This window comes from Lonchura striata, chromosome 32 (assembly GCF_050655825.1).
Source record: "Lonchura striata isolate lonStrDom1 chromosome 32, ASM5065582v1, whole genome shotgun sequence".
NCBI classification, from domain to species: Eukaryota; Metazoa; Chordata; class Aves; order Passeriformes; family Estrildidae; genus Lonchura; species Lonchura striata.
This window is the reverse complement of record NC_140734.1, coordinates 2740414-2755959: the sequence shown is the minus strand read 5'-3', so window position 1 is coordinate 2755959 and position 15546 is coordinate 2740414. Positions and strand designations below refer to the sequence as shown.

The following is a 15546-nucleotide window of genomic DNA, read 5'->3' as shown; positions in this document are numbered from 1 at the left end:
ATTCTAAACTCTGCAGAAATGTTGACATGCCCTAATTTTCTTTTGATTTCTCCTTCGTAGGGTAGCCCCAGCTACTCTGAGATGAAGAGCAGATGCCAGTACCTCTACAAAAAGCTGTCCCACATTCAGCAATGAGTATCTGAATTTGGCAAGCAGCAAATGGAGTCCTGGCACCAGTCGTCTGCTTCAGCAAGGACACATCTATGAATCCGAGCTGTTTTATTTTAAAAGTAGATTAAGGTTTTAGGATTCTTCAAGTTAGGATTGAGTAGATGATTATTTCTTAAAAGCATAGGATTAGTTAGCCTAAGATTACAGAATTTAGTATTGAACATTAGCAATAAAGAAGTTGTATTCTTGTTAACTCCTTCTCTTATTGCCACTTCTCTCCAAAGAAGTTTTTTTTCCCATACCAGTTGGGGGATGGGCCAATTAAATCTGCTTTCTAAAAAAACCACTGCAAAAGTTGTCTCCCAAGTTTACCCTAAACCAGCCATTTTTGGCACCACATGTGAGGCCCGAGAAAGAAGAAAAAACCTGTAATGATTGGATTTTGGTTGTGCTTACTCTGTAGTGGTGCAAAGCTGTCAGTAACCATGTTACTTGAAGTGGTAATGTCTCTCGGGGTGGGGGCCTTCATGTGTTTCTAGTCCCAAGGCTGTTTTGAAGCTGTAATAGCTTTCTAGTCACTAGGATTATTTTCTTATCCAAAAATAGCTCCACTATTATACTGTACTTACTGTTTTCTAGTTCATTGGAGTAATTAGGTCATCATTCACTATATCAAATAACTGGAATAAGCTCTGGAAAAGGAGGTTTATTTAAAACTAAGATTGTTAAAACTACGTTTTAAAAAAGAGAAGGAATTCCATGAAGAAAACGATGTGGTAAAAATAGAGTTATTTAAACTTCTCAAAGTCCTTGGATAACACAGCCCTGAACCCCCGTCATGTGCACTGCAGCCTTGGCGGTCCCTTTGAGCCCAGAACTGCCAAGGGTCAGGGCTGGGATGAGCCTTCACCCCAAACTGGCTCCAAGACTGAGTGGGAATCAATCCAGAACAGAGCTCACACAAAGAGCAAAGCCTCAAGGCCAAAGCCAGACCTTCATCAGGTTGGATTTCTTTAAACATGGAACTGGAACAAATTTGCTTGTGCGGTAACATCACTGTTACCATGAAACTTTACATGAGCTACTAAATAAGCAGTGTCCTGTCCTGAACTGTGTTGCCCAAATACTGTTGAGAACTTGCTGTGCCTCTGCCCTGTGCCCCTGGGGCTGCTCCTGGCCAGGCAGCCTCAGGGGGAGCCAGCACTGGCTGCAGCCCCAGCGGCCCCCCAGGACAAGGTCCAGCAATGAAGAGGCCAAGGAAAGCACTGGGCAGCAGCAGAACCCTCAGCAGAGTTCTTTGCACAGCCATGGACTGGCCACAGCTCGACTGCAGCATGACTATGAGTCAGACTACCAGTGCTATGAGCAGAGCTACAAGAAAAGTGGAGAGAAAAATCAGCTACTGACCATCTGCTCTCGTACAGCTTCCGAATGCCAAGATAGCAGCCCATCAGCACAAGTGGCACAGTGAACAGTGTCACCACCGTGCCTATCATGCAGGACCTGTGCACATGCTGGGGGCAGACAATTCCTGGGGTGCTCGGTGGATTCAGGGCATTTGTACTGGACTTGCCAAGCATTTCTGTGGGAGCAATGGGGAGCGTGAGCCCGCGCTGTGCTGCACTGCTGAGCTGGCAGCACGGTGGATACGGCCAGGACATTCTCTGTTTGCCCAGAGCTGGGGCCTGCAGGCACCTTGCCGCCCCTTGGCACAGGCTGTGCCACCCAACAAAGCCCAGCAGGCCGGCAGGAGAGCCCGGGGCCAGCGCAGCTGCTTGGGCTGTCGCTGCTTGGAGGGACAGGGGCCAAACCCATCCCTGAGCAGCCCCTGCCAGCCCTGGCCCTCCCTGCCCTGTGACAGCTCCCCCAGCCCCAGGGGACAGTCAGGCCCTGTCAGGACACACTGGAGCAATTACCTCCTGTGCCAGTGCCTGGAACTTCCTGCCCTCCTGCAGTAAAGGCTGGCACTAGGCCACTGCTTCTTTCTGGAACAGCCACCTTCTGTACAGACTTTTGGTTCATGGCTTGAGAAAGAAAAGGCACCCCAAGAGTTTTCTGCCCCCAGCATGTACGCAGATCCTGCATGATAGGCACGGTGGTGACACTGTTCACTGTGCCACTTTCTGTGGTCCTGTTCTGTTTCGGTTTCCGGTGGTGGAAGGAACAAAAACAGTAAGTTGTTGCGGATTTCTACCCTCCAGCATCTTCAAAGGCTGCTGATAGTCAGGGAAGATTCCCAGTGAGGCTGCAGTGGAGTTGTGGCCAGTCCATGGCTGTGCAAAGAACTCTGCTGAGGGTTCTGCTGCTGCTCAGTGCTTCCCTTGGCCTCTTCATTGCTGGGCCTTGTCCTGGGGGGCCGCTGGGGCTGCAGCCAGTGCTGGCTCCCCCTGAGGCTGCCTGGCCAGGAGCAGCCCCAGGGGCACAGGGCAGAGGCACAGCAAGGTGGGGAGGAGAAAGAGCGGGGACGAGATGGCCCCTGAAAGGCAGAGGCGCTCTGGGGCCCGCTCCTGGCCAGGGAGCCTGCCCAGAGCCGTCCCCTGCTCGCTGGGGCCTCGAGGGGCAGCTGTCCAGCTGGGCCAAGGTGTGCCAGCCGCTCCAGCCGTGCTGGGGAGCCTTGCCAGCTCTGGGCCCTGCTGTGCAGGAGGGTCCCTGTGTGCCTCTGGCAGCTGGGGCCTCAGCCACTGCTCTCTCCACAGCAGCGCTGCCGCAGCTCCAGCATCCCGGCCGAGAAGGCGTGACTCCCCCTCGCCCCCAGGGAGCCCAGAGAGCGTCGGGTCTGGCAGCTCTCAGACATCGCCTCAGCAGCAGCAGCTGCCCAAGAAAGCAGAGCCCCAGCGCTCCGTGCCTCCCCCACGGCCCCCCAGACCGGTTGTGATGCAGAAGCTTCCCGAGATCCCCCCACCTCCTCCCCTCCCGAGCCCCCCGCCCTGGTCCATCTAGGACTGGAAGTGGGCCAGCCACGGCAGGGCACGGGCCACCAACAGCTTGGGGCACCTGCTCTCCTTTACAAATAACACCCTTACCTATGCACAACAGCCACAGTCACTTTTCATACTGTTCTACCTTCAACAGGAAGGGCTGAAGATTCTTCCCTGTTCTGTTTCATCCTTTACCACTTAGATTTTCATACAGTTGGCTGCTGGCTGCATCTCTTAAAGGCTTTATTAGCATTGCATGTTTTACCCCACCTATCAGGCGAAAAAAATAAAAAAATATTATTCAGTTTAGACTTTGTTTTTAGTGTGGTTGGGCCACTCACATTTTGAGCAATTAATTTTCCATAGTACTTCTTCCTTTTTCCTTACTATTCATAAAAAGTTAATCTGGACATAAAAATCACCACAATTACTGAGACTTCTCTCAAAGCCGAGGGGAACCTAGCACAAAATATTCTCCCTGTGTACTGCACAACAAGAAATATTCAGAGGAAAATAGAGTGGCAGCTGAGGCTTGTGGAACTCCCAGAATAATGAGCCTGCAGAGGAGGCAAAGAGCCCTAGCCTTGGTTGAGGGAACTTCTCCTCACAGACTCCTCTGAGAATGTGGCACTCCAGGAGGGGAAAGCTTTTAAACCTTTGCCTTACCTTCCTCCTGTGCTAAAATGTAAGGCTCTTCCTGAGAATAAACTGAGCTATAAAATATTCTTTATTCCTCAACAAAGCTACTCAGGTTTTCGATTTATCTTAAAAGAGCAAAACCAAATGGGGCCAGAAATTTCTCATCAAAGCCTGTTTGCAGAGAAACCCCACCATAGGAAAGAAAATATTTATTAGCATCAGTTCACTCAAAAGAAACCCAGCCCTGAATTGAGCAGCGCTTTAAGTGAACTTGAATTCACTTTCCTCACATATCAGCTGGTTTGGTTTGCTCTTTTTTTGTCCTAGAGAGAATATTCAAACTATTTGCTCTTGACAGGACTCCTTGGATGGTACTCAAACCTGGTTCCTCATGATGCCTTGTCTGGCCTGTTAATGCAGCCTGTTAGCAGCACCTGGCTTTGCCACCCTGCTCATGGTAGCGGGGCACGGCTGGTGCCATGGTTCCCTCTGGTGACACGGTCCCCTCTGGTGCCACGGTCCCCTCTGGTGCCCGTCCTGGCTTGTGGCATGTCTTTGCTGGTGGAGGATCCCTGCTTGTGCTGCTGCCTGCGTTCAACAAGGCCGGTCCTACTCGCCAGCCAAAGAGAGACTAAAGTCACTGCTTTGGGCAGCTTCTTTGAGCGAGTTTAATGCTTACTCATCTCTATGCCAGACCCCTGAAAAGCCACACAGCAACACCATAAAGTCAGCTCATCGACAGAGGTGAGCAGGTCTGAGCAAACAGAAGGTCGGCTTTCAAGCACATTGGGTTTTTAATTTAGTGGAAGCACTCACTCGTTCACGAGCCTTACTTGTCCAAGTGGATTGTGCGATGCTGCTGTCTTGCTTGCGTTCAAGAGAAAGCAGAGGGGAGAAAGGAGTTAAGAAATGAGAGACGCACCTGGGGCGCAGGCTCGGCAGCCAGACGGAGCAGGGCGGCACCGGGCCGCTTTGCCGGAATCCCTTTTGGTGCCGGACAAAGGCGGATGCTGCTCGGCGAGCGGCGCTGGAGCGGCGGCGGCCCCGCCCCGCCCGTCCCGCCCCGCCGCGGGCCGGGGCCGAGCGCTCGGCCAGGCGGGCGCTCGGGATGCTCGGGCAGCGCCGCGGGCCGGGCGGGCGCGATGGAGCCGCCGGAGGGCTGGGACCCCTACGGGCGGCCGGCCCAGCGCACGCAGTGGCTGGTCAGCGCCCTCGCCTCCCACTATGGGCTGGTGCGCAGCGTGGAGAACGAGATCGCCGTGCTGGCCACCGGCCTGGACCGCTACCTGCAGGAGATCTTGCAGCGCCTGGGCCATGCCGGGGCGGGCCGCATCCCCGGCGAGGACTGCCGCACGCTGTGCCGGGTGCTGGGGCTGGAGGAGGCGGCGGAGCCCGAGGAGTGCGCGGGGCTGTGGGACGGGCTCTCGGCCGAGCTCACCTTCCGCCAGTTCCACGCGCGGCTCTGCGGCCACTTCAGCACCCGCGCGGGGCCGCGGCTGCCGCCGGGCCGGGAGAGCGAGCACATCGAGACCCAGATCCGCCTGCGCAGCCCCCGCCGCCGCCGCCGCCGCCGCGCCGACCCCGCCGGCCGCGGAGCCGCGGGCAGCGCCGAGCGGCGGCCGCCGGGGCCCCGCTGCCGAGAGCGCTGCGAGGAGATGGTGGCGCTGGAGCGGCCGAGGAGCGCATGGCCAGGCTGCGGGAGGAGAACGGCACCTGCGGGAGCTGCTGGAGCACATGCGCGCCGCCCTGCAGAGCAGCGGGGCGCGGTGCCTGGCGCTGCAGGTGAGTCCGGGCCGGCTTCTGCACCGGCCTCCCGGGGGCGGCTCGGCCGGGCCCGAGTGCTGCAGGAGAGATGCTGCTCTCGGAAAGTCAGTGCTATAAATTGAGGCGAATCATTTGATTCAGCCTTTTAAGATCAATTAATAATTTTATTAATTACAGCAAGCGATAGCAAGCAAACAGCGCTGGGTGCAGCTGGGGAGTCTGCGCTCTGCCATGGGGTGACACCCTTCCTTCTCTTCAGTCCCTTTTTATACTTTCCTTTTTCGTATCTTCTCTGCGTTGTGCTGGCAACAGTTGATTTCACAAGAGGGGTGATGGGTCTCCTCTGCTGCGGTTATCCAGCCAGTTCCAGCCAGTCCTGCAAGATCTTTCTTTTTTTTTCCATACATAGTTATCACATTGTTTTACAGTATTTGCTTGCGGTTACCTAGCCTTGCCTAATCTTGCAAGTTCCATGCCCCGACCCCCACCCTTTTCCTCTACCCTAATTTCACACTCTTGATGAACAAACAAGGCAATGCAGTTTTTCACATTCCCCCGTTTTTTTTTCTTCTACCATTTTGTTCATCAAATCGTTTTATTTCTTGGTGGGCTAGAATTAAAGTCTCTCCTACTTCAGGATTTCTAGGGAGAGTTTCATATTTGGCTTTGATCAGCATCAGGTGTGCTGCCTTCAATTTTCTTTTTGCTATTCCAATTTTATCTCCTGCTGTTTGCCAATCTGAGGCTATTGTTTTACACTCTCAGTACCTACAGAAATATTCCCTAGGGTAATTGCAATACCCTTTCCCTGGGTTTGATGCTGGACGCATATAAAATCCTATGTTATTAAAACAGGGCTCTACAGGGGCTAGTTTGCATAACCGTGGGGTAAATCTAGGGGGTCTGGATGTTATCTGACTCTGAATTACTCTACTATGTACTCCAGTTATTGTCTACTTAAAGGGTTGGTGCAAAGCTGGGGAACCCTCTCTTTGGTATACAGTACAAAGCACTAACATATTATTTTCCAATAAGGGTGGGGTTATGACCTTGTTTTTATTGCATAATATCTTGTTTTCCCCTCTTGGGTTTGTTGCCTTTCTGGTGTTTCAGAGGCAATCAGACCGGTCGTCTGGGGGAGCCTAGTACTCGGTTGGCAATAGTTGGAGCATTTCAGCATTATTCTATTTGGGGGGGACCTGGCTTTTTCCCCTCTGCCTCGCTCGCCGTCTCCGGTGCTTCAAGCCGCAAGGTGAATTATCTCCTCGGCAGCAGCGGTACTCGCCTGGGCGTCCTTTCCCCTGCTCCCGCCTAACTTCATACTGTTCCCAATTTTTATCTTTGACCGGGGGTGGGTCGCACGGGACCCCCTTTAGTTCCCTCTGACAACACCTTTTTAGAATTTGGGCAACAAATGGAGTGGGTTCGTTAGTATGGAAACAAAAGTTTCCTGATGCACTCCTTTGGTGTATATTTTTTACCAGTCCTCAGACTCGAAACAAATCTACTGATTTTTCAATTTTCTTGATTTTAACACAATTTCTGTTCAGACCCCAGTTGGCGGCCTCCCCCCTTGGCAATGGACCTGCCACCGTTCTTGGCAAATTTTACATGCAAAGCACCTGAAAGGACAACAATCACAATCTACCTTATTACAAATTATCAAATAATCATTAAAATAATTACTAACACACACAAAAGGATAATAAGTATAATCTACCTTATTATAAACTACTAAAAAATTACTAATAAGTAGGTAATTATATCCCTTTTTGTTCTCCTTTGCAACCGACTTAAATGATGCACACAGAGTTCCTAGATTTTTCTTAATGGTAACCTTCAAATTCCTAGGCTGGCTGTCTACTTTCCACTGGTCATCCATGGTGGCTGGACTTTTAACTCGACTGGCATGCGTCCACTCTTTCTCGGCCGTCCGTATCACAGTTCTTGTGGTTTTCTTTCTTCTCAGATTTTACTAAAAGTAGGAACTACTTCATAGGCATATTTAGAATTAGTAAAAATAGTCCCACTTTTTCCTTTCAATAAATTTAGAGCTTTAAGCACAGCATATAATTTGCATGCTTGGGCTGACCAGCTGGGGCTAAGGGGACCAGATTCTACTGTCTTAAATGTTTTCTCATCTATTATAGCATACCCGATTTTTTTTTTTAATTTTTTTTTTTTTTTCAGAACTTGAGAGAACTTGTCTACATATAATTGAGCTTCTTAGTTTTTCTTCCTCATGATCTGGCTTTATTTTTGTTTGTTCCTTTATCTGTTGGAGGTAAACATGTGTTAGTTCTGTAATTGGTTCTTTATATAAAAAAACACTGGGCCGGGTTTTTCAGGCCCGTGGTTTCTTAACTTAGGAGAGGAGACTAGGATGCCTTCATACGTTAGGAATCTGGCATCCGTTATCTATTTGTCGGCCTTCTGTTGCAAAACTCCATGAATGTTATGGGGAGATAAGACTTTTAGCTCACTTCCAAAGGTTATCTTCCCAGCTTCCTCTATCAGAAGAGCAGTGGCTGGCTAATGGGATCAAGGAGTTTGGAGAGATATGCTACTGTTTTGGTTTTTTTGTTTGTTTTGTTTTGTTTTGTTGTATGTGTTGGGGTTTTTTTGTTTGTTTGTTCGTTTGGGTTTTTTTTTTTTGCAATTAATAAATCATCCACATATTGTAATAACACTGTCCCTTCCCCTAAAGAATAACTTGCCAGTATTTGTTCTAAAACTTATCCAAACAGATTTGGGGATTTTGTAAATCTCTGGGGAAGGACTGTCCATCTAAATTTTTTTTTTTTTTGGTTTCAGTCCTTGCCTCCCCTCCTTAGGTATAGGATATTGCTTAATTCTGACAGGTATCTCCGGGTTCCTAATAGTTACTTCAAAGGGTTCAATGTTTAATTTTCCTGTACTATTAGGGGAGTACCAAACCTCTGAATTAATCTTTTTCTCATCCTCAGCCTGGAGAGGACACAATTTTACTGTTAGTTCTCCCTTGCTAATCTCTATCCCTATCCCAAATTTAACTATCAAATCTCTTCTCAGTAAATTATAATCTGCTTTTGGAACTAATAAAAATTACTCAATTACTAATTTGGAGTTACTTTCTAAAAGGACATCCTTGATTACAGGTACTCCAAAGGGTTTCCCTTTGGCTCTAATCACTTGTATTATTTCAGATGAAATCTTACACCCTTGGGGAAGGGTCCGGACACTCGGTCTTTCCGCCCCTGAGTCCACAAGGAACTCATATTCTTGCTTCTGGGGACCTATTTTTAATTTTACCAGGGGCTCTGTTCTTTCTCTTGTCCCCAGCAGATAGAGCCCCTGACACCCCTAATCTTCCTTAAACTGCTCTTCATCAGCCATCCTTTGTCGGCATTCCCGCTTCATATGTCCCTTTTTCCCCCAGTAAAAGCAAACAATCCTATCTCCTCTACCTTGTCTTCCTTCATTCACCTGCCGACCAGCTCCCCTCAAACCTCCTGGGTGGCCACCACCCCTTCTTTGGGGAGATTGCCTCTGTCCTTCCCTTACAGCTGCTAACATAATCTTAGACTGCTTCTTGTAGTTCTCATCCTCCCTCCTAACATAAACCTTCTGAGCCTCCCGCAGTAACTCATCCAGCCCCCTCGCTTGCCTCCCTTCTAACTTTTCCAACTTCTTTCTAATATCCATCCACGAGTTTACCACAAAATGAACTTTCAACAGTGTCTCCCCTTCAGGAGTGTTAGGGTCCACTCCTGAATATAACTGAAAGGCTTTTCTCAGCCTCTCCAACAACTCAGTTGATCTTCATCCTTTTTCTGTTGTTCCTTGAATGCCTTTTGTACATTCTGTCCATGAGGGACAGCCTTCCTTATTCCCTGTATTATTATATTTCGCAAATCGCCCATATGGGTATGGTGTAACGGGTCTTGATTATTCCACTGGGGATTCTGTAGGGGCCATTTAGTATCTGCTAATGGTCCCTGCTGATGTTCATCATCCCAGATTCTCATGCCCGTTTCCCTAATCATTCTCCTTTCTTCTGCAGAAAACAAAATCCCTAACATGGATTGCATCTCCTCCCAAGTATAAATATTAGGTCCCAAAAAATGATCCAACCGCTCCACCACCCCTAAAGGATCTTCTAACAAATTTCCGAGTTCCTTTTTAAATTCCCTAGCATTCCCCGAGTTTAATGGGACGGATATGTACCCTATTCCTAGAATCTGGGCAGGCTGTCCTGGTTGCGCTGCATTTGGGTTAGGCACCATTCCCATTCCATGCTCCCTAAGGGGAAATATAGCCAATTCTTGCTTTCCCTTTTGTCGGGTCTGGCTTCGGGTTACTCGCCGAGAACCCTCAGAGATACTTTCCTCCAACCTTTCACCTTCTGGACCCTCATCCTCCGATAATTCTTGGGTGGGTGCTGAGGGACCCGGGTGGTCTACTAGCAAAGGATCCGGGGGCGGGGGGTATAAAGGTTGTGGCGGTGGAGGTGGCAATGGAAGAGAGGGTGGTGGTGGCAGTATATAGGGAGGGGGGATACCTGGGGGTAATTCAATTTCTTTTGGCCTCTTTTTCTTCCTCTCGATATTGAGAGCAGATAATTTTGTCCTTGTCTATCCTCTTATCTAGAGGACTGCATATTTACTTTTTTCTAAATTAAGGGGTTCTTTTGAATTAATGTAAATATTTAAGGCCTGACAGATCCAATCCTCAAAAGACCCAAATATCGGCCAATATAACTGATCCCCTCTTAATTGTTTCCCCCCCCAAACTTCCATGCAGTAATGAGCCATTTTTTCTTTATCTTTTCCCTTCCTAGAAGGAAAGGCATTCCAGTATTTAATCTTTGAGCCTAATGGACTATTCTCTGAAATATGGGGAAGTTTTACAGGGATTCCCCCACCCATGGGTTCAGCAGGCTTGCTTTTCCTCTGACCCATTTTCTGGAGTGCCTTCTAACACACACACACTTGCTTCCCTCAATTCGTGGCCCAGTCCGTCGCCGGATATGGGAACCGCACTACTATGAGGTCCGCACTTGCCTGGGGAGTCCGAGCTGCCGGCCCCCCTCTCATACACCACACTCGTCACACTGCAGGATTCCCGACCCCCGACCAGGCGGTCCTGTTCTCCCAGAACAGGCCTCCTCCGGACACCAGGTCCTTCGGAAAATACTTACACCATCCGGTGTCTTTGCCCGGGGCTTCGTGCACAAAGATTAAGGGGGTCACCGGCAGTTCTTTGCTTGCTATCGGATTTTAGGTTCATCGGTCGGAGTCCGGGGAGGAGTGTCCCCGTAAGGCCACTGTTAAAGCAAAGGCAGTGGGGCGCCTCCTTAGCGAGGCCCCCTCTCCAGGTGTTCCGATCCGAGTCACGGCACCAAATTTGTTATAAATTGAGACGAATAATTTGATTCAGCCTTTTAAGTTAAATTAATAATTTTATTAATTACAGCAAGCAATAGCAAGCAAACAGTGCTGGGTGCAGCTGGGGAGTCTCCGCTCCGCCAAGGGCTGACACCCTTCCTTCTCTTCAGTCCCTTTTTATACTTTTCTGTTTCGTATCTTCTCTGAGTTGTGCTGGCAACAGTTGATTTCACAAGAGGGGTGATGGGTCTCCTCCACTTGAGGTTATCAGTTCCAGCCAGTCCTGCAAGATCTTTTTTTTTTTGTTTCCATATATAGTTATCACATTGTTTTACAGTATTTGCTTGCGGTTACCTAGCCTTGCCTAATCCTGCAAGTTCTATACCCTGACCCCCACCCTTTTCCTCTACCCTAATTTCACATTCTTGATGAACAAACAAGGAAATGCATTTTTTCACAGTCAGTGTTTGTCACCCCTCCACTGCTGGACCGAGACCGCAGTTGTTCATTCAGCCTTGGCATTAACTTTTTTTTATAAAGTTGAGTTACAGGGAGGCTTTAAGGAGCAAGGTATGGCACCGGTGTGCCATTAACTATAGTTATGGATAGCACTCTATTTAAAGTGTAGGGGAGCTCAGCTAAACAAACCCACGTGTACAATGCTGCTGCTTCTTCTACTGCATGTGCAGTCAGGATGTGCTGATAGCATTTGCTGGATGTGCACCACCACAGGGTTTTTCCTGAAGTAACAACTTTTGGATTCTTACCTGCACAAGCAGATGCAGTGTCTCCGTCAGAAGTGCCTATAAGAAATATTGGAAGGATGTTTTCTTCAGAGTGTGGTCACAAGAGTTCAGAGTTGGAGCCAGTTCTGCAGGCAGACTGATTAATAGTCTGGGGCTCCTCTGCAGAGCCCCATTAATTCTGGGGCTGGCTTCTGCTGGTTCTGCTATCCTGGCTCGAGTGACACACTTAACAGCAGTTCCATTACTCTGTCATGAAATAGCGTGGAACAGGCAGAGCAGGGAAGGGCAGCATGAACCGATTGTTCTGGCAGCTCTGACCAGGTCTGACCAGGTCTGATTTGATACTCAGCACTCACAGAACCCTGCTCCACCTGTGACACTTCCACTTGCAGTAGATGACTGTTCTCTTCACAATGTCCAGCAAGGCAGGTCAAAGACACTTTCACCATTTGCATCTAAAAAAGGGAAAGGAAATCAACAGCAGCCATGAAGTCACCAGTCTGAGGTCCCAGGAAGAATGAAAACTACAAAGAGGAGAGCCCCAGAACACCCCCAGCTGCTCCCTGCCCTCTTCTTCTGAACACAACTTCATTGGAAATCTTTTTCAGCAAACTTCTTGACTCCTAAGTACAGACCATAGTGATGACATTACAGGTATACAGAAACTTGTGCAATAACATAATAGTGAGTAGTTTGAAAAGTGAATGCATAGCTAGGTATTAAAATCTACTTTCCAGATATTGTTTCCTTGTCCTCAGTATTTGGCAAAGGTCAAGTAGCATTAGTTGCTGATCAACTCTATGTGATCAAAAAAAAAAAAGCCAACAAAGCCCAATCCAGCTACTTTCAGTCTTAATTAAAATCTATCAATTTCTCCCTGCTTTGTGCTCCTGGTCATTACAGGTGGGGCTGCAGGGAGGACTTTCCCTACTCCACGGCTGGATGCTGCACACAAGTCCAGCTCCCATTGCAGGGGTGAGTAATGTGTCCTTGCTCACCCCACAGGCTGAGCTCTGGTTTTGTGCAATCCATTCCTGGAAAATGGAAATATTTCTCTTAAGGTCCCCTGAGAAGAAAGAACAAACCTACAGGAGAGAGTAAGTCCCTGGAGGAATCCAAACATCTGGAACAAATCCTGAGTGATCTGGAGAGACGCCGTGGTGGGTGCATTTCCCTCAGCCTTTCCCTGGGACTCAGCAGCTGGGACCTTTCCCTGCACATCTGGACAGTCCCTGCCCGGCACAGTGGGAAGGGATTCATGGCAGCCTCGCTGCCCCGCTGCTGCTCTCACGGCCTGCAGGGCTGTTTCCCAGCCTGGGCTGGCTGCAGCTTCTCCCCAGCCTCTGCAGGAAGGCATTTGGTACAGGGAGCCCCAACTGCACCACGGGCTTGCAATCCCCGGCAATTTCCTGGCCTCCAGGCAGTTCAGGCAGGGCGCTGTTTGTAAAACAGTGGGTCCTGTGGCAGCCCCAAGAGCCTTGGCCTCTTCCTGACCCTTATCCATGTCTTTGACAAGTATTGCATCCTGAGGATGCCACCTCCCCAGTGGGGAATGGTTACACCTGATCCAGCTGACCCTTTTCCTTTCTCCAGAGATGGACCACAGGGCTTTGCTGAACGCAGCACTCTCTGGAGGAAGCAATGGCTCCATGCCAGCCCCCGATGCACGAATGAGGGAGATGCCAGACAGTGCCACAGAAGGTGATTGCTGTGCCAGGCTCAGCCAGCCTGAGCAGTCCTGGTGGGGTCCCTCTGTGGGAGCCACATCCTGAAACCTGGGAGTGGCTGCACGGGGTGCCCAGGATGGGGAAAGGCCGGAGAGGGAGAGCAAGGCTCCAGTGTGTCCTGACAGGGCCTGACTCTGTCCCCTGGGGCTGGGGGAGCTGTCACAGGGCAGGGAGGGCCAGGGCTGGCAGGGGCTGCTCAGGGATGGGTTTGGCCCCTGTCCCTCCAAGCAGCCACGGCCCAAGCAGCTGCGCTGGCCCCGGGCTCTCCTGCCGGCCTGCTGGGCTTTGTTGGGTGGCACAGCCTGTGCCAAGGGGCGGCAAGGTGCCTGCAGGCCCCAGCTCTGGGCAAACAGAGAACGTCCTGGCCGTATCCACCGTGCTGCCAGCTCAGCAGTGCAGCACAGCGCGGGCTCACGCTCCCCATTGCTCGCACAGACGTTATCACTGAAACAGGAATATATGTCCTGGATCCAGTGCGCATCCCAAGAATTGTCTGCCCCCAGCATGTGCACAGGTCCTGCATGATAGGCACGGTGGTGACACTGTTCACTGTGCCACTTGTGCTGATGGGCTGCTATCTTGGCATTCGGAAGCTGTACGAGAGCAGTCAGTAGTTCATTTTTCTCCACAGTTTTCTTGTAACTCTGCTCATAGCACTGGTACCGAACTTGTAGTCATGCTGCAGTGGAGCTGTTGCCAGTCCATGGCTGTGCAAAGAACTCTGCTGAGGGTTCTGCTGCTGCCCAGTGCTTTCCTTGGCCTCTTCATTGCTGGGCCTTGTCCTGGGGGGCCGCTGGGGCTGCAGCCAGTGCTGGCTCCCCCTGAGGCTGCCTGGCCAGGAGCAGCCCCAGGGGCACAGGGCAGAGGCACAGCAAGTTCTCAACAGTATTTGGGCAACACAGTTCAGGACAGGACACTGCTTATTTAGTAGCTCATGTAAAGTTTCATGGTAACAGTGATTTTACCACACAAGTAAATTTGTTCCCGTTCCGTGTTTAAAGAAATCCAACCTGATGAAGGTTTGGCTTTGGCCTTGAGATTTTGCTCTTTGTGTGAGCCCTGTTCTGGATTGATTCCCACTCAGTCTTGGAGCCAGTTTGGGGTAAAGGCTCATCCCGGCCCTGACTCTTGGCAGTTCTGGGCTCAAAGGGACCATCAATGCTGCACTGCACATGACGGGGGTTTAGGGCTGGATTATCAAAGGGCTCTGAGAAGTTTAAATTACAGTCTTTTTTTCTACATCGTTTTCTTTACGGAATTCCTTCCCTTTTTTAAAACTTGAAAGTTTGAAAAAGTTGAAAACTTGAAAGTTTGAAAAAACCCTTATTTTCCAGAGCTTATTCCAGTTATTTGATAAAGTGAATTATGGCCTATTTACCCCATGGCTGAATTAGAAAACAGTAAGTACAATAATATGAAATAATATTTACACTCCTATGTCTTTCACAGACTCATGAAACTTATGTTGGCTTGATGTGACCAACAGAAGAGTTTTGCTCTGCTTTTAGTTCAAAGAAGAAGCAGCCTCGGAACCTGTTGAGAAGACTCTCTTCACTTCATAGCTGAAGCAAACTTCCAGGGTTCTTTATTGAGGAATATAAAATCTATCTTTTCTGTATATATTCCTGACAAGTAACCGATGGAAATTAGGGATTTGGACTCTTTGGGAAGTACTGACCAGTTGGACATTGGCTCTCTGAAGCTCACTCTGTAATAATCAGTCTTTTTCAGAAGAGAATGTTCAGTATCTTCCTGGCATTACATTTATATTTGTATTCAAAAAGACATCTTGAAAGAGATTTACAACAGCTCTTTACAGTGCCTTAGTTGATTTCTATCTCTTTCACCATAGGTGCCGATGAAAACCTGGATGGCTCCATTAAAAAAGCTGCAAAGCAGATCCTGGAAAAGGGCGCATACATCTGCTCCCACCCTCTAGACAGGAACTTCTGATCCCTCCCTGACAGCAGGCACTCATGAATGGAAATCAGGGACGAATTTGCTGCAGTTCCTGTATTGGACACCTTAAAAGCATCTGTTATTTAATGTCTTTACTAAATGTATCTGTATAAAATAAAACTTCTTTCTAACCACAATTCATAGGAAAAGGATAAATGAAGAGATTTTATTTAAAGCTGAAGTGACTTGATTATAGACATAGATTAGATTGATACAGATATAGATATATAAATTAGATATAGATATAGATATAGATATAGATATAGATATAGATATAGATATAGATATAGATAGATATAGATATAGATGATATAGA

General features: G+C 49.0%; 1 protein-coding gene across 1 annotated transcript; it reads left to right on the top strand.

The window, feature by feature from the left end:
• Positions 1-4675: 4675 nt before the first annotated feature.
• Positions 4676-15224, top strand: LOC146764614 (EF-hand and coiled-coil domain-containing protein 1-like). The gene is made up of 5 exons (XM_085564055.1): positions 4676-5329; positions 5361-5450; positions 10695-10728; positions 13138-13245; positions 15124-15224. The coding sequence occupies exons 1-5, from the start codon at positions 4676-4678 to the stop codon at positions 15222-15224; spliced, it is 987 nt and encodes a 328-aa protein (XP_085420181.1).
• The last annotated feature ends 322 nt before the right edge of the window (positions 15225-15546 follow it).

Excerpts from the sequence above, each read along its gene's own strand:
- LOC146764614 (XM_085564055.1), top strand. The coding sequence starts at position 4,676 with ATGCTGCTCGGCGAGCGGCGCTGGAGCGGCGGCGGCCCCGCCCCGCCC. Across the intron at positions 5,330-5,360 it reads AGCGCTGCGAGGAGATGGTG|GCTGCGGGAGGAGAACGGCA; the intron begins GCGCTGGAGCGG and ends GCGCATGGCCAG. Across the intron at positions 10,729-13,137 it reads GTCCGGGGAGGAGTGTCCCC|AGATGGACCACAGGGCTTTG; the intron begins GTAAGGCCACTG and ends TCCTTTCTCCAG.